The 21864-nt window shown below is 39.1% G+C and overlaps 1 protein-coding gene across 3 annotated transcripts in view; it reads right to left on the reverse strand.

Annotated features, from left to right (window-relative positions):
• The window catches only part of Col8a1 (collagen type VIII alpha 1 chain), a 525631-nt gene that overhangs the window by 383437 nt on the left and 120330 nt on the right, over positions 1–21864 (reverse strand). Inside the window, exons 3-4 of one of the 3 annotated variants that reach the window (XM_047563749.1) lie at positions 8505–8835; positions 4392–4547 (exon numbers count right to left, since the gene is read on the reverse strand). In XM_047563749.1, the coding sequence (XP_047419705.1) occupies positions 4392–4547; positions 8505–8832 (484 nt within the window). In that variant the 5' untranslated portion in view covers positions 8833–8835. Of the gene's footprint in view, positions 1–2574; positions 4548–8504; positions 8836–21864 lie in introns of those variants that run through there. The other 2 variants (XM_047563747.1, XM_047563748.1) reach the window with 2 other exon arrangements.

The raw sequence follows: 21864 nt of genomic DNA on the forward strand, positions 1-21864 counted from the left end.
TGAATTCTGTAAAATATGTGAGGACTGTCACCCACTACAGACACTCTTTTCCCCTGGGGGATGTCATGCTGCATTAAAACTCTGTATTTAAATAAGAAAAATGCAAGTTTGGTCCATTTCACATGAAAAGTTTAGTTAATTTTGAATGAAATAGGGATCATATTATTGTCCCTAGACTTTAGAACATGCACTTGTTTTATCTGCTTTTACATGAATGTGTTACCATGATGTGCAACACTCAAAAGGGAAACACAGGTACATAGATAATTATTTAAAACTCTGTTTTAAATTAAATGAAGTATCATTTAGCTCTGAGATTAGCACCATTGTAGAATACACAGTATCTGGCATAGAGTTTGCTCCTCCTCCATCTAAAAGTTAGAAGCATATGCCTGATAATAAACATACACACATACATATATATATATATAGGCAATTGCGTAACAACCAATAAATAAGTTGGAAGATATTTTGAAAAGTGAATTTGTTTTTAATTAAAGAGACAATTTCTCTCTTGCTTGATGGAAATTAAGAGTCCATACATGTACAGATAAATACAACTTTATAGATCAGATGGTCTGACTTGCCTCCAAGCCATGTCAGTGTAGCTATTTGGCAGAAGGAGCCCAGTGAATTTATTACCTCCAAAGTCACCAGCCCCAAACCAGCATCCTCAAGACCAACCCAAAGGATATATGGCTACATAAATGCTGTCCACTTTGAAAATGAGGTTTGGGTAGGATGTCTTTTCAATAGGAAAAGTGCATTATCTAATTAGCAGTGAATAAGAAATTTTGGGGTAATGAACTCATTTCTATTTTTAAAAAAACAGAAGAAACAATGCTTGTATACTGCACAGGGAAAGATATATATTAGGCAAGAGAAGAACTTTTGTGATGGTAAAAATAATTCCTATTATTATTATTATTTTGTGGTACGGGGATTAATCCCAGGGCCTTGTGTACTGAGCTGCACCTCCAGTCCAAAAATGATTCCACTTTTACATAGACACATTTCCTTGTGCTTTTTGTGTATTTTCCCATCTATATCTATGTCCTCACTAAATTTTTGCAAAAAATATATGCTTTTACTATTATGCTCCATATCATTTCCCCAGTGTCTAATAGCATCCACAGCTAATAGCAGACTCGAAGTGATTTGTCTGTTTTGAGCAATGCTTGAATCAGTCAGTATGTGCCTAAATGAAAACCTGGACAATGATTTGTGTCTTTCTTTCAAGTTTGTTTTATTTGTTGACTTGTGCTAAAGGGGCCACATAGATGGCCAGGGCCATTGTGCCCTGTGGCATTCTGGATATCACTTCCACAGATGGATGCTGAAGAGATCATTATTTTCCCATTATTTGAGTATCTACACCTGGAAGCATCACACCTCTTTTTAAATATCAAACTGCACAATTACTTTCTTAAATAGAAATTTCTTTTCCTATAAATTTTGAATTTTTTTCCCCCAAATAAAAAAAAAACAACTTGACATTTGGAAATTGATTTGGAACCTCAGATGACACATGAATATGCTTACATATGACACAGGGAGATATTCTTCAGCTACTAAAGAATATTGATATCTCTATGGTTCAAACCTCACTGTGATTGTTTGTATGTGTAGGCAAAGGAGGGAAATTTTCAATGCATGTAAACACCATTGAAAATTCCTATCAATAATAAATATTCCACAAAACTGGAAAGTTGTTGAAGAGTCACTTTTTTTTCTTTATGCCTTCCAGGTATTTATGTTGGTTGGGCCATAGTAGAAATTACATGGAGGGAATTAAAAACAAAAATATAAGTCACAGAACAACTCTAAAAGAAGTCTTTGAGGAATAAATGAGTTAATCACTGCTCATGTCTCCCCACTGGTTTGTTAGTTCCTGTGGGGCTCTGTCTCCTGCCTCACATTGGCTCCTACCCAGTGCTCAGCACATATACAAGGGTACTCTGTCCCTTTTTTTTTTCAAGGCTCCAGACATATGATTCTGACTAGAACTCCTTATTGATAAAATAAAACAAAACAAAAACCAGCCTCTGTCACCAGAGAAATAGCCCTCGGACTAAAAAGGACTAAGGTTCCCATGTCCTTCACCCACTCCCACTGAGACAGTAACACTACAGAACTCCCCCCCAACATTCCATGGCAAGGTATCTGCACAGATGGAGAGGAAATTATGAAAGTAAATATGGTATGTAATTGTTATCACTGACATTTCTCTAAGGCATATTCATAAATACTTTAAAGGAAACAATATGAGTGATTTCCCTTAGCTATGATCTTTTGTACTGACATGTTGACTGATCTGAATAAGCAGGTTATCGTGAGAGCAAATAAGATACAACAGCTAATGTGATTCCAGTGGGTACAACACAAACAAGTGTCAGTACTTGATACATGAACCTATCCCATTGTTTTCAATGACAAGCTGCTGTGCAGAGTATTAAACATGCGTCTTAGTCGTTATTTGTACATGATGGTCTGAATTTTCACTTAAATATAACTTTCCAACTATATAAATGTTCTGAAGCAATTATGCTTTTCATCTGATTTTTTGGTGCACCATTTTCTTGTCCTCTATTAAATCTCTCTCTTATTTTTTTTTTTCTTTTTTCTTTTTCTTTTTCTTTACATGGGATACAATAAATATCCTGAAAAGGAAGAGTGGACGTACTGCCCGGCATAGAGTCCCGCAGCCTGTTCCGAGGGCATCTGGAGGAACACCCGGTCCCCGGGCCTGAGCAGCAGCACGGCACTCCCAGATGCCTGGTCCAGAAAGCCCTTCTTGTACTCGTCATATGTATACATCATGGGCTCGTTGTTCTTGAACAGAGCAACCCACACGTTGCCTCCCTTGCAGTGAACATGGTATACAAAGTAGTAGACACCAGGGACCTCGCAGGTGAAGATGCCCGTCTGCGGGTTGTAGTTCTGTCTGCCGTTATAGAGCAGCTTGTCAAACTTCACTGGGGCCCCCACCGGCGGGAAAGGTGCGGTCAGCTCAGCAGTAAATGCAGGCATCTCGTAGGCTGGACCTCCATTCTTGCCTTTCTTAGCCCCATAGGCATGGGGGGGCTTCACACCATCAATTCCCAGCCCCATATCTGGCAGATACTCTCCTTGGGGTGGTTGTGTAGGGGGCATCACAGCTGGGGGGCCTGGGGGCCCTGGAGGACCCGGGGGCCCTGGAAGGCCAGGCTGGCCTTGAGGACCGAGGGCACCAGGTTTCCCTGGGGGGCCATGAAGGCCTGCCACCCCGGGTTTCCCTACACCAGGGAACCCTGGAGGTCCTGGAAGGCCTGGTTCTCCTTTGGGGCCTGGAATCCCAGGTGGTCCAATGGGGCCACTAGGGCCTGCAATCCCGGGGATACCTGGGGGGCCCTGTAGTCCCTGATCCCCTGGAATGCCTGGTTCTCCTTTTGGTCCAAGTAGCCCCGGAACACCAGGGAGCCCTGGCAATCCTTTATGTCCAGCTTCCCCCTTGGGCCCTATGGGACCTGGCAAACCTCTCATGCCAGGGGGTCCTACTTCACCAAGGAAACCTGGCTTTCCTGGGAAACCCTGAAGCCCTGGCTCACCTTTGGGACCTGGTGGCCCCTGTGGCCCCACAACCCCACCTTCTCCTTTGGGCCCAGGGAAACCAATAGCACCTGGAGGGCCCATAGGACCTGGGATTCCAGGCAGGCCTGGCTCTCCTGGGGGTCCTCCCATTCCAGGGGCACCTATTGGTCCTTTCTCACCTCTTGGTCCAAGAGCCCCAGGAACACCCCCCACACCCCGGTCACCTTTAGGTCCTGGGAAACCTGGTTTCCCGATCCCTGGAAGGCCCGGGGGTCCTGGCAGCCCTGGTAGTCCTTGCTCCCCCTTGCCACCTGGAAATCCTGGCTGGCCAGGGATCCCATCCTGGCCTGGCTTTCCAACTCCAGGCATCCCAGGAGGTCCTTGAACCCCTGGCACTCCTATAGGGCCTTGTGGGCCAGGTTCCCCTGGAGGTCCTGGCTTCCCCAGAGGGCCCTGGGGCCCAGGGAAGCCTGTCACTCCTGGTTTTCCCACACCTGGCAGTCCGACAGGGCCAGGAGGGCCGTGCATACCTGGAGGACCCTTCAGGCCTGGTAAACCTGGCATCCCAAAGCCTTTCTCTCCTTTAGGACCCTGAAGGCCTGGAGGTCCTGGTGGTCCTTTGGGTCCTCTATCACCCTTTGCTCCTGGTTGCCCTGGTAACCCTGGCCCACCTGGCTTTCCAATGCCAGGAAGTCCGTGAGGCCCTGGAGGTCCTTGTGGTCCTGGGATCCCCATTGGCCCAATTTCCCCTTTGGGTCCAATTTCGCCCTTGGCCCCAGGCATTCCCATGGCTCCTGGCTTCCCTGGCATTCCAGGCATACCTGGCTTTCCAACTCCTGGATATCCTTGTGGCCCTGGTTTTCCTTTGATCCCAGGTATCCCATGACCTGGCAAGCCAGGGGGCCCAGGTGGTCCTCTTGGGCCAGGTTCTCCACGGGGACCTTGCTCTCCTCGTAAACTGGCTAATGGTATTTCTGCTGATAAAGAAGATAGAGAGGTAGAGGAAGGAGAGAGGGAGATAGAGACAGAGACAGAGGGAGAGGGAGAGAAGAAGGTTAGTTATCTTTTATTTCAACAAAGTAATGGTGATCATTATTTAGACAACTTACTTAGGGAGAGGAAAGACTTAGAATTCATATGTTCATCTTCCAGGACTGTGTAATATAAATACTTAAAGGGAAACCAACCTGGTAATTTGTTTTTTCTATTTGAGGTATTGTTTTGAGAACTGATATGTACAGCTGCTTATATCAGCATTGGTTAAGTCGAAAAAGCTAAAAAGTAATGAAGCAACTTTTTTCCAACTACGAAACTTGAAGATAATTTGGTGTGTTCATCATAGAGAAACTGGAAAGCTCAAAGATGTGTAAGGAAAATTCAAAATTGCCTATAAATTCAGTAATCAGAGATAAACACTTCACATTTATATGTATTTTCATCTTATTTATTATAGATATGTATGTGTCTATCTTAAACAGCATTGGAGTCATTCTCTGTTTTTATTTTTTTCTATTTTTCCTACTTAAAGTAATATTTTTCCATGATCTTTTTGGTTTTAAAATTTTATTTTCGATTTTTAAATAAATTGACAAGTTATAACTATATAATTGTATATAGTCACAAATTATTATGATTTATGGCTATAATATAGAATAATTAAATCCAGATAATTAGCATATATATCCTCTTAAATGCTTATTTTTGTGGTGACAATATTTGAAATGTACTCATAGCAGTTTTGAAATGTATAATGTTATTATTAACTATATTCACCAAACTGTGCAACAGATCTTAAAAAAAAAAAAAAAAGAATCTACCATTTGAAACCATATTCCCCCTGCCTGAGGCTTAGTTTCCTTCAACCATCATCTTCCCATCCCCCACCAGTCTAGTCTCAGTTTCAATGAGTTGGATTGTTTTAGATTCTAGTTATAGAATGAGAACATATGGTATTTATCTTTTTATGCCTGGCTGATTTTTTAATATAATAATTCAGAGCTAAATGATATTTCCTCATGTGTTGAAATACAGTATGATGTGGATGATGGAAGTCATCATGTGGACTCAGGAAGGAAGGAAAGTATTTTATTTTGTATGTAGTTCATTAATGACTTTCTGTATCTGTCCTCTACAGTCAATGAATTTGCTTTATTTCTCTACTGTGCTGTAAGATTTACCAACCCTCCAATATTAATTCTTTAACTTAATTATTTCTCATAGGCAAATTTGACTTTTAAACAGGAGAGGTAAAGAAGATATTTTAGGATGACAAGTAGTTTGGATAAGGAAGAGATCTTGGTTTAGGACCAGGAAACTGCTTATCCTTCATGTCTTAGCATGAGGTATCTGCTGGGTAGCTTTTGCTATCAGCACCTTTACTCTCCTATCTGTATAGCAAGGGTAATACAGCACACTCAAGATCAGAGACTAGATAGGAAAGGTGTTGTTACACCTTAAATTGATCCTGAAATACAAAGTGCATTTGTTATACTGTTCTATATGTGCCTTGCAGATAAACACAACTCTGAATCTTCCATGCTGCTGGGAATAATGGGTTTCAAGGAGAAATGAAATATATAGCCCCAAAGTCTGATTTTTTTTTTTTTCCGGTGCTGGGGATTGAACCCAGGGCCTTGTACTTGTGAGGCAAGCTCTCTACCAACTGAGCTATATCTCCAGTCCCAAAGTCTGATTTTAACCAATAATAGCATCTTAATCCTGACCATTATACTGTTACAGAGCAAAATAGGGAACTTTTACAGGGAAGTAAATTGAACATAGAACTCACATATTTTTTCAAATAGGAGAAAAGTTACAAAGGGGTACCAAAACCCACAGGCAGGCCATTTAAGAAGGGAAGCAGAGAGGGCTGGGGTTGTGGCTCAGTAATAGAGTGCTTGCCTAGCATGTGTGAAGCACTGGGTTCAATTCTCAGCACCACATATAAATAAATAAATAAATAAATAAATAAATAAATAAAATGTCCATGAACAATAACAACAACAACAACAACAACAACAAAACAGAAAGCAGGGAGAAAAAAGTTGAAATAATCCCCAGAGTGGTATACTACCTCCTAAAGAGAAGAAAATTGGGAATACTTCTCTTAAGCTGAGACACTACCATAGCACCATTAAGGAATGTTATTTCCAAACAGTGAGCTGCGTAGTTACCATGTCGAGGAAGTGTCTTGGAGAAGGGTCACATCTTATCTGTCAGAAGTCCCTGCCGTGCAGCACAGTGCCTGGGACATACTCCGTTGTGACTCAGGATATGTGAAAGACCAGCTGCAGCAACTAAAACTTCCTGTGATGTTTAAGTGTTTCCTCAGCACTACTTATCTTAGGTCACCGATTCTCTCAAAAGCCTTACTTTAAAGATGAAGACAAATAGACTCATGGAGGTCAAATGACTAGGTTTCTTTCTCTCTGGGATCCAGACCCCAAGGCCTCAGAGTGCCAAATTCAGCAGTTCTCCAGAGTGAATCTTCTTGTGATTTTGGGGGCTTGGGTAATAACTTCCACTTCCTCAAAGGTCATTGCCATTCTGATGCAGCTTTTTTTCCTACCAGTACTGTGTTTCTTTTTTATTTTATTTTTATTTGTTCTAATTTTAGTTATATATGATTTTGACACATCATATATAAATGGAGTATAACTTCTCATTCATCTTGTTGTACATGATGTAGTTACACAGGTCATGTAATCGTATATGCACACAGGGTAATAATGTTCAATTCATTATACTATCCTTCCTGCCCTCATACTGTCCCCCTCCCCTACACTTCCCTCTGTCTTCCCTAGCCCACCCCCTCATATTGTAAATTAGAACAGCATATCAGAGAAAACATTCAGTCTGTGTTCTTTGGTATTGACTTATTTCACTTAGCATGATTTTCTTCAGTTCCATCCATTTACCCACAAAATGTCATAATTTCATTATTCTTTAAGGCTGAGTAATATTCCATTGTGTACATATACCACAATTTCTTTATCCATTCATATGTTGAAGGTACCTAAGTTGATTCTACAGTTTAGCCCAATACTGCATTTCTGATAACTCTAGATAAACCAACTTAATGTATAAGAAAAACATCTGTCACAGTGATAGGCATTTTTTAGGTGTTCAATAACTAATAAATATGCCTAGAAAGTAATGAGGGCAAATCTTTAGGTGTCATCTAGATTTAGTCTGTACTTTTTAATCCCTTCTGCTGATTTATTGACTGACATGTGTAGCTTAATTAGAGCAGTGTTAAAACCACTTGCATTTATCTGACAACTAGTTTGCAAGATGCTTTCATGTGTTTTTTTTCTTAACACACCTGGTCCTTAGAACTCTGTTCCCCTAGTTCAGAAGACTGACTTGATACCTTTCTTTTCTCTTTCCACTGCTTGATCCTGTAACATCAGGCCCAGAGCCTGACATAAAAATGGATTGTCTCTAGAGAGTTGCTGGATTTTTAAAAAAATTATTTCTAATTTTGGGGGGTGGTGCTAGGAATTGAATCCAGGGTATCATGCATGCCAGGTAAGCCCTCTACCACTGAGCCACATTCCCAGTCCCAGTTGCTGAATATTGGAATAAATAAATAAATAAAATAAATAAGGGGATAGAGTATTTGTAATTAAATATATTTTGATTCATCTGATACTAGTTATAATGACAAAGTCAAACATAAAATTGTAATTTTATCTTTTTTTTTTTTTGAGTATGTGTGGGTGGGGTGTGTGTGTGTGGAGCTGGTGATCAAACCCATGAATCTTTCTTTAAGACTTGAATTTTTCAAGAATAGAATTTGAAATACAGTAGGAATTTAATAAATGTCAACAATTTCTAAAATGAGAGTTTCTAAAATTCATCTTCTACAGCCCTCCATCCTTTCGGAAGTTGGAAAGTTGTTGTTTTAGGACAGCGTGCCAGTGTGAGGTTACCTTTGCCTTTCTTGGGTACTGCTTCCTTGCCCATTCTTGGCACCGGTTGAATCTCCTTCATATACTGGGGTAGGTGTGGATACTCTTTGCCATATTGCAAATGGGGCATCTCCTTGCCCATGGAAAGGCCATCTTTGCCCAAAGGCATGTGAGGTACTTGCTGGCCCAGGGGCTGGTATTGTGGAATTTGCGGTGGCATCTGAGGAGGAATCTGAGGTGGCAGCGGCTTGATCCCATAGTATGCACCAGCCTGAATGAGCCTGATGGAGCTTAGGGAAATGGTGAGCAGCAGTCCGAGCAGCTTCAGAGGCCCAGGTGGCACGGCCATCACCTGTGGAAGGAAGGCACCAACACGGTGAAAATCTGCAGGCCCAGGCACTGCCGTTTGCTCAGAGAAAGAATGGGGAAAAGATGGGGGAAATACAGTCTCTTCTCATCAGAACTTTATGGATGGAAGGCAGGTGGAATAAAGATGTACTTTTTAATAGAAAAAAAAAACACAATCAAACAAAAATAAAAAACCAGAAGTGTGGCTTCTGTCAAAAGAAGGTAATTGGTGAGAATAGAGGCTGTGGCAGAGACTGTCGGTGGTCTCTGAAGATCAATTCTGCCCCCACATTTTCCATAGTATTGGAAGCCCTGATTTTCAGCTGGGAGTAGAGCAACCCTTAATGAAGACATTTCAGTTAGGTGTGTTCTTGCGACAAAGTTCCAGCCAACTGGGTGTAGTTATAATCAGCGCACATTCCAAGGAGAATTCTAATAGGAAATAAACGTTTTCTTCCCTTTCTTTCTCTTTGTTGGAATGCTGACACATTGCCTGGAGTGGACCAGGCAGCTGAGACAAGAGAGGCTGTGCATTGAGGTTGGTAGAGCAACAAGTTTAAAGAAATCTTAGCTCTATTTGAATGTGGAGGCACTCTGCCCATCCTTGAATTTAGAATTGGTTTACCCAATAGAGAAACAAAGTTTTATCTTCTTTAATCCACTTGTATGTTGGGTGTTCTGCAGTTGCACAGAACTAATCTTATGAGGCTAGAGTCTGCAAATTTGGTGGCATTTAGGCTTTGTTAATAAGTGCCAGAATTCTATATTAATTGGAAATAGTTAAGAATTATAGGCTTTATGCCAGGGACAGAGATTTTTCATCTGCTAAGATGCCTTTTGTGTGCTTTTATTTGGTCACAAATAAATGTAACTATGAATGTAAACGTAAAATAAATGTAAAAGCAAACACCACCCAAACCTGCAGAGATCTTCTGAGTTGGAGTAAAGATGTTCCATGTAATAGCCCTGAAATGTCATTTAAAAAAATCACTATTACAACTATGAACATTTCTTTTTTTATACTTAAATACTATGAAGTCATCAGTTTAGAATTTGGCTAATTGAATTTGGAGTCTATTAAATTTTATCTTTGCACTTTTATGAAAGAAAGGAGTTTGCAAAGCAAATCCATTGCATAAATAAGATAGAGGGAGATGTTTGACTATTCACAAGAATAAACTGTTTCTAAGTCTTTTAGCAGGATTCTTTGCTAATTAGCAGCTAACAGGAAAATACAAATGGGATTTATCTGTTTATAAAAACCAGCTTGAGAAGACCTCAGTTTAGGTTGAAGAGCGAAGTCCCGGGAGATGCAGTACGAGCAGATGCACACTAGAGGGCATGCGAGACACACCCTGGGATCTGTTCCGTTCTCCCGCCCCACCCCCACCCCGTGGTACCCTCATGGCCCTGCACCCACGGTACTCTAATACTCTATTGAGGGACTTTATGAAAATTGGAATCCTAGTGCAGTCTCATCATAATGCTGGAGAGAGAGAGAGAGAGAAGGGAAGAGAGAAAGAAGTGGCACGTTTTTCACAATCTTTCGGACACTTTGAAAAAACCTCTCTATATGTAATTTAATTTCCATTTTCATGGGAGTTTGTTTTCTTTACTTCTGCCTTACTTAATTCAGGATCTTAGTTTCCCACTTCTTAGAAAATGTGCATTGAATTTGCGACATCCTATTCAAGGTTAATGCCAAGAGTGTGAACAGGCTACAAAAGGACTGGTTAATAAAAAGCACCTAAGAAAATATTCAATATGAATCCCTACCACAAAATTCACTGCTTTCCAATTTTTCTAAATATACTAACTAATCATTTTTTTTCTCCTTCGGGGGAAAAATGAAGCAACATTTGTCAGCAGTAGGATTTATAAAACTTTCTCCATTTCGTAAATTAGAATAGTCTAAAGAACTGTTTTATTTCAAGCATACTCTGAAAATACATATACCTGTAAAATGAGAAAAGATAGAAAACTATTTTTTTTCTGTTCCTCTAAGAATAAGTGTTATAAAACATTTGGGAAAAAAAGCCACAAAAATTAATATTGATTTATACTCATTAATAGTCAAATTTATTTTAGATGGAAAAGGAAAATCTGCCATAAGTACTCAAAAATAATTTGTTGAATTATCACCAGAAACAATGGTAGGCCCAACCAGGGATTATAAACATGGACATAGTATGGTCAATGAATCCTACCCTCAAGGAGCTTATATCACTTTAGCAGGGGTGACAGGTGTGTACACTATTAGTAATTAGCAAAAGACATTCTGAAAAAAAGTAAATTTCCCTCCTACTTCTGTTTTTTCAAATCCCTTCCCTTAGAAGCAATACTTTTTCTGATTATTTCCACATATTTTTTCAGAGATAGTCTATGAATATGCAATATGATATAAATCTCTTTAAAATACAAATTTTATAATACTATACATACTTCTGTTTCTTTTTTTATTTTCCCACTCAACATTCAGTACGGAAATTATTTCTTGTCTAGTTATGTGTATCTAAACAAAAACCTGTTTCAGGTTCTTCGTTTACTAAAAGTAGAGCTTAGTTGTTTTCTCCGACCCTGTCTAGCTCTAACACTCAGTTTCTTTAAGGTAGTCACCTGAGTGTGTTATACCATACCGGAAATGTGTGGTAATACCTGGTAATGTATAAGGCGGGACCTAATTTTGCCTTTGGGAATGCATGAATTCAATTATCGAATCTTAAACTTGTGGTGATGTCTTTAATAATAAGCTGGCATGTTTGGCCCTTCACCCTTCCATCAATGCAGTAAATGTGTTGGATTATACTTAATAATCTTCAAACCAGGACAATCTAGTGAAATACTGGAAAACTGGAGGTAGGCAAAATGCCTGGAAGACCAGTTGAATACCAAAGACCCAGTGGGATCCTGCTTCCCTTCCATTACTTCCTGTCAGAGGCTTGGCCTTTCTCTCCCTGAAACCACCTCCTTAGGTTTGCCATCTGCCATTTCTCTGGCTCTTTATTTAAATAAACTTTGTTCAGTTTTAACTTGAATATTTATATAGGGGCCCTGGTTAAAATTTACTGCTTGACTTATCCTTACTAATTTCCCTCCTGTCCCTGAGGACATTTTTGGTGGTCAAAGCGGTGTGGTGGTTCTCTCAAATCACTCAAAAGAACATCAGATTTGTGTAATATTATACAAACACCTGGTAGAAGAAGGGACCTCAGAATTCTTGCTGGGAGGAAATGGTGGTAGTGGGTGTTCTTGCTTCTCTTCTTTTTCTGAGAAGGCAGAACACAATAGTATTGTGAGTTCTCCTTGATTTCCCCCCCTAATTTCTATTTAACATGTGGGGAGTGTGTGTATACATGAAGATAAGTATATCCGATGTGTGTAGACACTGAATGTTTGCCATCCAGGCTGGCTTAGAGATGGCTGCCATGTTATATGGGAAACACCCTGTAGAAGTCAAAGGACTTGTGTTTGAGTACAGTTTTAGCTCTGCTGTTCTCCATGCCTATGGCTTTGGGTAAGTCCTTCATCTTTACTGTGCCTCAGTTTCCTCAACTATAAAGTAGAAATTATAATCTCTGCCTCTCCTTCAGAGCTGCTTAAGGGTAAAAATGTTAGTATGAATTCTTTGTAAGCTGAAAAGTACTATTAAAATTTAAGTTATTAATGGAGCACAACCAAAAAGGCAAATCCAAACCAACTGAAATGTCAGATTTTCAAAGAGGGATACTAGCCAAAGTAAATGTGAGGTTAACTGCAATAAGGATAAACCTAACATGAGTAAAACAATAAGGGCCATTAAAATGTACTTTTTAAAAAAGGCAAAAGAAAAAAAAAAAGAAAAGAAAAAGAAAAACCAACCAGTCTAACCATTTATTCTGGTGTCCCACTTGCCAATCCTAATCATTTTGAATAGCCCTAAATGGTTCCCTATATTTGGGCAGGGCTACAGTGAGTTTCGGTTCCCTCATGTGACCTGTAATGTACATAGCAGGATAACATAATATATATTATTTCAGATGCTCCTAAGCATTCTGCTCGTACATTTATCCTCATGAGACTTTGGTTTGCTCTCCAAAGGAATGTTTAAGCATTTAAACCTTCAATCCTTGCTCTCAATCCAATTTTCTCTCTCACACAGGGCTAATGACACATCTGTGTCTGTGCAGTATGGCGTGGACAAGCCAGTCCCATATGCTCCTGGGTCAGTCCTCTGTGCCCAACTCTTGCCCTTACACAGAATTTTTAGCTTCTCAAGAGCCTAAGATTTGCCCCCTGAAGACAGGGACAGTCAGGCAGAATCCTCTTCCACTGTTCACCAGAACTGCCTTCTGGTCTTCTCGGTGCCTCTCAAAGAAAATTTTCTCTTTTTGCATTTCTCAGATAAATTCATTTGTTATGTATAGATATTTACTGAGCAGATTCAAATTGTTAATAATTTTCTCGATACAGGAGAAACAGAGGTCAATTAAAAAGACGAGGTCTTATTGAACTCACATTCTAGTATGAGGAAACAGGTGATAGGTTAAAAACAAATTTTACAATTTCAGATTCGAATGCTGTATAAGAAGTCATATGACAAGATAATAGATTGCCTTATGAGTGTTCTTGTCATTTTAATAGTGGCTATTGGTTTGCCAGGATTACTACAACAAAATACCTCCAACTGGGTGGTTCGGACAGTAGAAATGTATTGCTCACAATTCTGGAGTCTGGGAAGTCCAGAAATAGATGCCAGCAGATTGGGTATCTGGTGAGGGCATGTTCTTGGTTCAGAGATGACCATCTTCTCACTGCATTCTCCTGCGATGTAAGGTGCAAGAGAGTTCTCGGGGGTCTTTTTTGTAAGGGTACTAATCCCATTCATGAGCACATACCCTGATCACCTCCCTCAAGCCTCACTTTCTCAATCCTCATTGTTCTACTAGTTCTACTGAAAGCTCAACACAAAACTGAATGCAGTTGTAACTGAGCTTGCATTTTTTCCTTTTTCTTTATTTTTAAAAATCCTATTAGACTTAACATGACTGTAAGCTTCCTGAAGACAAGGAAAAGGCGTGATAGTCTTTAGACTTTCTAGATGATTATTGATGGATCCTCACAATGAATACTCTTAAGATGACTAGGGGCTTTTGAAAATATTTGAACCTCACTGTCTATTTAAAATCCTGCCATGACAGAAAGCTTTCCTATTTTTAATTTGACTCTTAAAGTGATGGGAACACTCATAAGGCAATCTATTATCTTGTCATATGACTTTGCTGCTTTTTAAAGATTATCTGAAAAATCCTGTAAGGGAGACTTACCTTTTTTGGTTTATATTTGATTGTGCACATATAGCTTTGTTATGGTGGGTGGGGTTGGGAAGGGAATGTTAAGAAACCATATCCCCAAATTGCTTATAAAGCTAAGACAAAGGATGATCATGTGATCTTTTATTATCATGCTGAAAACATTCAGACAAACTACACTGGGATCAACTTACCAGAGATATTTAACTTTGTTGCATAATCAATTAGTATTACAGATATTAATAACTCTACACACTATTCTAATTAACCCCTCTCAAGACCATTTTTTTTGTCTTTTATAATATTAACCAGTTTGTATCTAACTTAACATTTTCTTAACATTCTTTTTATCTACTGATTATCAGAAATTTAAAGATTTTTGATATTTTGTTTTGAATCAGCTTTGTCATCCTGTTGCATAAAACTTTGACTTATCTTCACTATATATGAGAATTATGTTTTTAACAGTTTGAGGATTATGCTTTGGTGAGGGCACAAGAAGTAAATAATGTAAATATGTGGCGTTTCACATGTTATGGAGAAAAAGTGGGAGAGGGCGGCACAGGTGTGGGGGTGGGCATGTTCTCTGAGATGATGCTCTTTGAGACCCATTTTGTAGTGGGAATTGAGATTTCTATGCCTGGATGGGCTGGCATCTGGTTTTTCAGGGAAGATAGAAGCAACTCTAAATAATAAATCGTGGAGAAATTCGTCCCCCTAGGTGAATCCTGAGGATGTTAAGTGTGCCCAGCAACATTCATTGCCCCTCGTGGAGACTCAGAGAAAAGCAGATCTTTAGTGGAGGAGCAGTGAAGAGAGAGAGAGAGAGAAAGACATTTGGCTGTTTGTTACAGGACTTCTATCTTAAATTCTCACCTTTTTATCTCCTATGTTGAAAAATATTCTGAAAACCTGATCCTTTGGCAGGAATGTATTATTTTGGGTATTGAGAAGAAGCATTCACTGCTGTGCCCAGACAGGCACTGGGCAAAATCAGTGAGTGTAACAGAAACAGGCCATCCCCAAGAATGGCTGGGGAATGAAGGGGCAGAGAGCATCTACATTACAGTCTGTCTTAGCAACATTTTTGAACACTTACTTTGTGTTGGCACCATGGACATACTTCAAATATGTCATATCTTTAATACTGTATCCATTTGTTAGGTCTTTTTGCTGTTGTAGATGGACACAATACCTTTTTAAAATTTATTTATTTTCCTGTGGTGCTGAGGATTGAACCCAGAGTCTCACATGTGCTAGGCAAGCACTCTACCAATGAGCCACAACCCCAGCCCCATTTGTTAGGTCTTTTTCTGACATTAGATATTCTTTCAATTGATATCTCCCCAACCTATTCTTATGATTGATTATTTCACTGAAATTCTGCTTATCCCTGTTACATTCCAAGTTAGAAATCTAAAATTCCTGTATGATTACTTCTAGAGGCCACCATCCAATACATTAACTAATAAGCTTCCTACTTTGTTTTATTAGGTATAGTTTTGTCAAACTGCACGCATTGTGCTCTATCTTATTCTTCAACTATCAAGGCTTTATTGCTGGTTGAAAGAAAGAATTTGTCTATTATATATAGGTCAAGATCTTGGACTGGATCCCATTCTCTCTGCTTTTTAGATTAGTTATTCATGAAGTCTGAAAGCCACTGCTGAGGTGAATATGCTGAGATGGAACTCAAATTAATAAGCCTATCAGATGCTGATCAATCAATCCACTGGAGACAGTAGGCAAAACCATCCAATGAGCATTTGTTGATTTTAGTTCATCTGTCCATTTACACCTATCAGGACTGATATAAATGTATAATTGAGCTTGAGTTATAAACTTCACTGATGAATCCTGAATCCTGCTATAAGTAAGAGCAGTCATCCATCCCTCCTACTAGCGATAGGCAGAGCATGACCTCATGGGACCCGCTGAACTTGAAAAGTCAAGTAGGGTTTGCCCCCAGCTTTAGAAATGGGCCACCCACATAACCCCCCTGAATTGAATGGCCAACCACCACATTCCAAAATCTCTCCAGAGGAGGAGATTTCACAACATTCTCAGTAACCAATTGCAGTATTTCACAGTAGATTTCCTAATATCTAATCTGAATCTCTTCTGCTGAACTTTAAGCTCATTTCCTCTTTTTTCCATTCTCAAAGGAGGTGGGAAACATCTGGAGAATATTTTTCTTAAAATAATAGCTCACATATTTGAAGCCTGAAATTAACTCCTTTTGTTTCTCTAACTGGAATAGTGTCAGCTGCTAAACAGTTTATAAAACACTTGAGAGAACTCTTACAAGAGAAAATTCTAAAGTGGAATTTTTTTTTCTTCCCATAATAAGAAAGCATCATTGTTTCCAAAGAACAGAGTACCTAATATCTAGTTCTGACCTAAGCAAGTCACCTATCCCAACTGGGTGTCATTTCCTTCATTTGCAGAATGAGGACATTGGCTAGATGACTTGAAGTTCCCTCCAGCTCTAAAGATTTCTAGTAAATGAATTGAAAAACACATGTAAATTTATAGTTAAATGAATTTATGAGTTTCAGTGCTCGAGTTTTTAGATGTCCCAAAATTAGATTAATCTCATACTTTCAGTTGCTTTTTACTATTCCAATCTCCCTTCTTATAGTTGGGGATGGAAAAAGGAGAATTTGTATAACCTCTCTGCAAATAGTCCTCTGATAAGAAAACTGTGCAGGACCAGAAGGTGAAGGAAGGACCTAAATACGAAACAAAGTTTAGGGACTAAAAAAGGATGTGTGACTTAAAAAAGCAAGAAAACAAAAACCAAAACAATATTCAAAGATTGAATAAAAATGCGAGGCTTACTGAGAACATTTTAAAAAGTGCTTATAAATTATAATGTCTTCCTACAATGTTTTGGCTCAAAAATTCTTGCAAAGTCATTTAGCAACTATTGACTATGCCTCCTGATGTAAGAATAACAAGTAAATCCAAAATATGTACCTTGGGAAGGCGAAGGAGGTTAGTGACTAGGTGTGACCCCATCACCTTTAAGGAGTTATGTTTTTTCATTTTATAAGAAGAATTGAAGCTATAAAATCTTGAGGTAGCTCTACAGTAAAGTAGGTGATGGTGAGGGCTTCCTAAGATTAAGGGTTGCACAGCAAATAAATTCTTTGCTGTTTTCCCTAGGAGGACTGTAGAAAGCTCTGTTATTCTTGTAAGCATCTTTCTTCTCTGACCTTGTATAGTTTGAATAAATAGTGTAGTGTAAAATCATGATGTTTTCAGGTCTTTGCAAGGAAAAAATGCGTAGGAAAATTTCATCCATAGTAATCCACTAAAACTGACCATTGTACAGACATTTATTAAGAACCAACAATCACACTGTTATGCAAAATATAAATTTCATAAATATTTCTTCACCACAGTCACTTCTATCTCATCCTAAACTCTTGTTGAGTGAAACCTATGGAATTACAAGTGACCTTCAACCAACACAGCTCTGCAGTGTGCTTGTGATATGCAGTGAAAGGTTGGGAGTTGAGGTTGAAGTGATCCTTTGTAACAAGGATTAATTCAATAAAGTAAAACAATAAGATTAGGCTCATTCTCAAAGTATGTCAGGTCACAGAAACTAGGAATTTTAAACCATATTAGGTAAAAAGAAACAAAGCAGATGATTTGTTTCCTGAATGACCTTCTTCTGGGTCCTTTAAGTTTTAAGGAGTAAGGACGCCTGGGACAGCCTTGTCGTATGGGAAGGAGGGAGGAAGGGATAGGGAGGACCAGATAGCTTGCATAAGGATTCCTACTTTTCTCCTTCTTTGCAATTCTGTGTGTCTTCTTAGGTACTTCACTATTGCTCAGCATCTCAGTCAAGAAGGTTGAGAATTTAGGTGAAACTTCAATTAATGGTGATTCTTACGTAGACTCTCTGATGAGAACTTGAAAATTGAGGTTGAAAATTAAAGCACAGTGAGCTCAGTTAACATTCAGCGAGGGCACTTTCTGGAAGCAGGAGGGAGAGCCTTTGAGAACAGTGGTGTTTCGGTGATTTCTGAGGATGGTGCCAGAACATGGGAAGCCTGTTTTCTCTGCCTCATTCTGTGAACTTCCTCTACCAGTGTACTCAGAAGATAAGGGAGCAACTGACTTCCTATTAGCATTCTCTTTAATGAGCAGGCTATTATGACAGTAGATTGTTCATTCTGTTATTTTCATAGGAAACTATGAAACTCACAAATTCCTCCCAGACAAGGAACAAATCCTAACCTAATTCATCTCTCCATAAGACTAAAATGCTTAATAATTAAATTACTGTGTGGGTACATATGTGTCTGTGGGTTTAGTGGCAGGAGATAGAGGGCATGAAATGGCCAATGATTGACTGTTTTTTTCTTTACTTCTGGGTTCATTATTTTTGTGGGTCTGATTGTTGACATCTTATTTAGCAACGATTATTTGAGTCATTTAACCTTGAATGACTTGATATTAAAAGTCAAACCCTAGGATTTTTATCACACATGGAGAAAACATTAAATCAACAGCACATGGAAAATAATAATAATTAATGTCTTCCAAAATTGGCTCCTCCTACCCCTTACCCACCTCCACACATAAAGATAATCTCTGGTCAGAACAGCAATCCTACTAAAGTTGCAGTATTTAGCCCTGGCAATTTCTGAATTATGAAAGAACTAAAACAATTCAACAATTTCTTGGTCAGTGAAAATGTGGATTTGTTTTTTTTCTCTGTTGTGTGGTTCAAGAGTAGCAGAAATCATTTCACAGGACTGTTCCCAACAATGAATTTAAATTTAAAAAATTTAGTTCTCAAGCTGGGACTAAGCCTAAAACACCAAATTGTGATAAATTGTCAGCCACGGAGAGGGCAGTCTCTAAAATCCACCGCTTTTCAACCGCAGCTCAGTCAGATAATTAGCCTACGTGGTAACATCCTGCCCTTTGAACAGGCAAAACGCGGAGCGCGACCAAGCCACAGCTATCTGGGTATTGGAAGTTCCATTTATTTAAAGGGTGGAATTTATTTTGAGGGAGAGAGAGATGGATGTGCTGTCTGGGAGGAAAAATCATAAGGGTTTCACAGTTAATCCACTGACCATTTTTCAGAAAAAATGGAAGTGGAGAAAAGAGAAGAGAGAGAATTATGTGAAAGATGCCAGGTCTTAAGGATACATTTGCTATGGAGACTGGAAGTGTGTAAGGAACTTTGCTTTTTATGAGCAAAACCTCTTAGGAGGCACAAGAATTCACATAAAAAGCGGAGTTTCATTGACAAACATGCTGCATCAACATAGACTCTTGGAGAGTGTAAAATGGGCACCACTTGGGTGGAGGAGGACTCGGGGTGTGGTCTTCTCTGAAACCTTCTCTAGGATGATGTCTTCAAATCCTTTTCAAGGCCTCCTTTTACTAAATTGTAAAATCAAGGAAATTAATTAGATGGGATGGGCGCCCCATGCTGGAGGAAGTAGTGAGGGGCGCGGGACACTGGAGGGGACTGGCCAGTTGGTGGCAGTGGGGAGCACTTGTCACTCCTGAGCCAGTGCGGCTAACCGCACAAGTACTGCTGGTCTTGGGCATGCACCCCTAGTTTGAGTGGTTCTTCCAACTTCATCAAGAGAAACCAGAAATCAGGACACACACTGTGCCTCTTCTTTAAAACTTTTGACTTTTAAAAAAACATTATCTGGGAGAAAAACAGCACCCTTCCCCTCCTCCCAAAACATAATATGCCTCGTGGGGCAGAGTCTAGCCTTGGGCTGCTGGGTACCTTTGTAGTGGGTGGTCTCAACATCTCTCATTCTAAAGGGCTGTTTGGGGATTTCTTGCGCCTTGATTTGCTTAAAATTTTAAGTCTGGGGGAAGGAAAGATAGTGGACTGAGACAGACATTATTACCCTATGTACATGTATGATTACATGAGTGGTGTGAATCTACATTGTGTACAATCATGGAAATGAAAAGTTGTACCCCATTTGTGTACAATGAATCAAAATGCAGTCTGTGAAAATAATAAAAAAAATTTAAGTCCTGGCATTGATTGCCTCCATTGTGATAGTTTCTTCAATTACTAAATTTAGCATTCTGTTGAATTTTTAGACACTATGGTAGTAGGCCAGGAATAGTAAATGAAGGTGAACCAATGATCTACTCTCAGAAGTTTCTAGTGGATGATTAAAAAAATAAGATCCAAATCTAGTATAAGTGCTTCAATAAAGATAAAACAGCCTTGAAGTTGGTAAGGTACAAAGTCCTTGGGGGATTGTATCAGAACTAAGAGATGAAGAATAAATAGGAATTGCTCAGTAGAGGAAAGAGGGGAGTGGAAGGTACTTTTTACCTTCATCAAAACATCTAAAATCAGACATTGGTCAGCTAAGATGGCTAAAGAACAGTTTTTTGGAGTAATGATTAAGAACAGTAACTTTGAGCTAAACAGCCTGGATTAAATTCTGATTCCATCACTTAATAGCTTTGAGATCTTAGGCAAATTACTTAACCTATCTTGCTTTGATTTCTTTGTGATAAATTGGGGATGATGATAACATGACCTGTCTCAGGAGATTGTTAAGGGGATTCAGGGAATTGATGCAAGTAAAGTGCTTCAATGTACTATAGGTTATGTGTTAGCTATTACCTAAGTAAAGAAGAGGAATAAGAAGGAGAAGGAGAAAGAAGAGGAGAAGAAGAAGAGGGAGGAAGGAGAAGGGATCTTGAGCACAAATTTCATGATCCTTTATTGCAGTTTTATTTTGAAGAATTTGAAAGGTAATGATTTTCGTTCTTGCTCTGTTCCAGACAGATTATGAAAATTAGGCAGACCAAATGTCTCCTTGGCTGAGATTCCAAAGACATGGTCATGAGCATTCTTAATAAGTAGGTAGCAAGGACAGGGTCTGCTTCCCCACCTGCCAACCCTATGCAAATACTGTTTCAAGGGCTGGATCTCCTCCCACTTCCCTTCCCTCTCAGAACTGGCCCCTCTACAGCCTTTGTGCTTTGGGAATTTGGCTTCAGCTTTGAAATCCAGAGAACACAAGACATTTCTATGAGGTGATAGCAGTGCATTGGCCTTGTGAAAGTGACTGCAGAATTGAGACTGTATTTTACTGCTGAAGGAACTAAAATCCACAAGTAATAATAGCTATAAACTTTTAGGTCAGGACAATAATCAGCTTACAACTCTTTTAGAAGCTTGATCTTTCCTTGCTATTTTCAGGTACATGAATAATACACTGCTCTCATGAACACTTATTTAGTGTTTACCATATTTTAAGAGTTATATCTAAAAGATTCTCCCTTAGACTTCTGCTTCGAAATCATATTGAGTTTTGTGTCTGAAAAAAAAAAAACCACAGTTCAATATTTGCTTCTTTTATAGATAGCAAAAATAGGAATCTCAAATCCAAAATGCCAAATAAATTCCAAACTGTATTTAGCCACGCGCATTTGTTTAATTAAAAAAGTTCATTTTCCCACAGTTCAAGCAAATCTATAATTTATTTTGAAAAATGAATTCTTAGTCAAAAGTTCTAGGAGTGAGGTAAAGGGAGAGACCCTCCACATTAGAGCTCACTCAAGTGCCTGGAGTAAAAAGATTAGACATTTACCTTTGGGAATTTTCTTTGCACCTAGTTCATGACTGAGCCACTGTGCTTGATAAATGCTGTAAAACAAATATATAAATGGCAACATTTTTCATGCTGTCCCCTGCCTTTTCTAAATGATTTTGAAACTAATTT

Source organism: Sciurus carolinensis, chromosome 9 (assembly GCF_902686445.1).
Source record: "Sciurus carolinensis chromosome 9, mSciCar1.2, whole genome shotgun sequence".
NCBI lineage: Eukaryota > Metazoa > Chordata > Mammalia > Rodentia > Sciuridae > Sciurus > Sciurus carolinensis.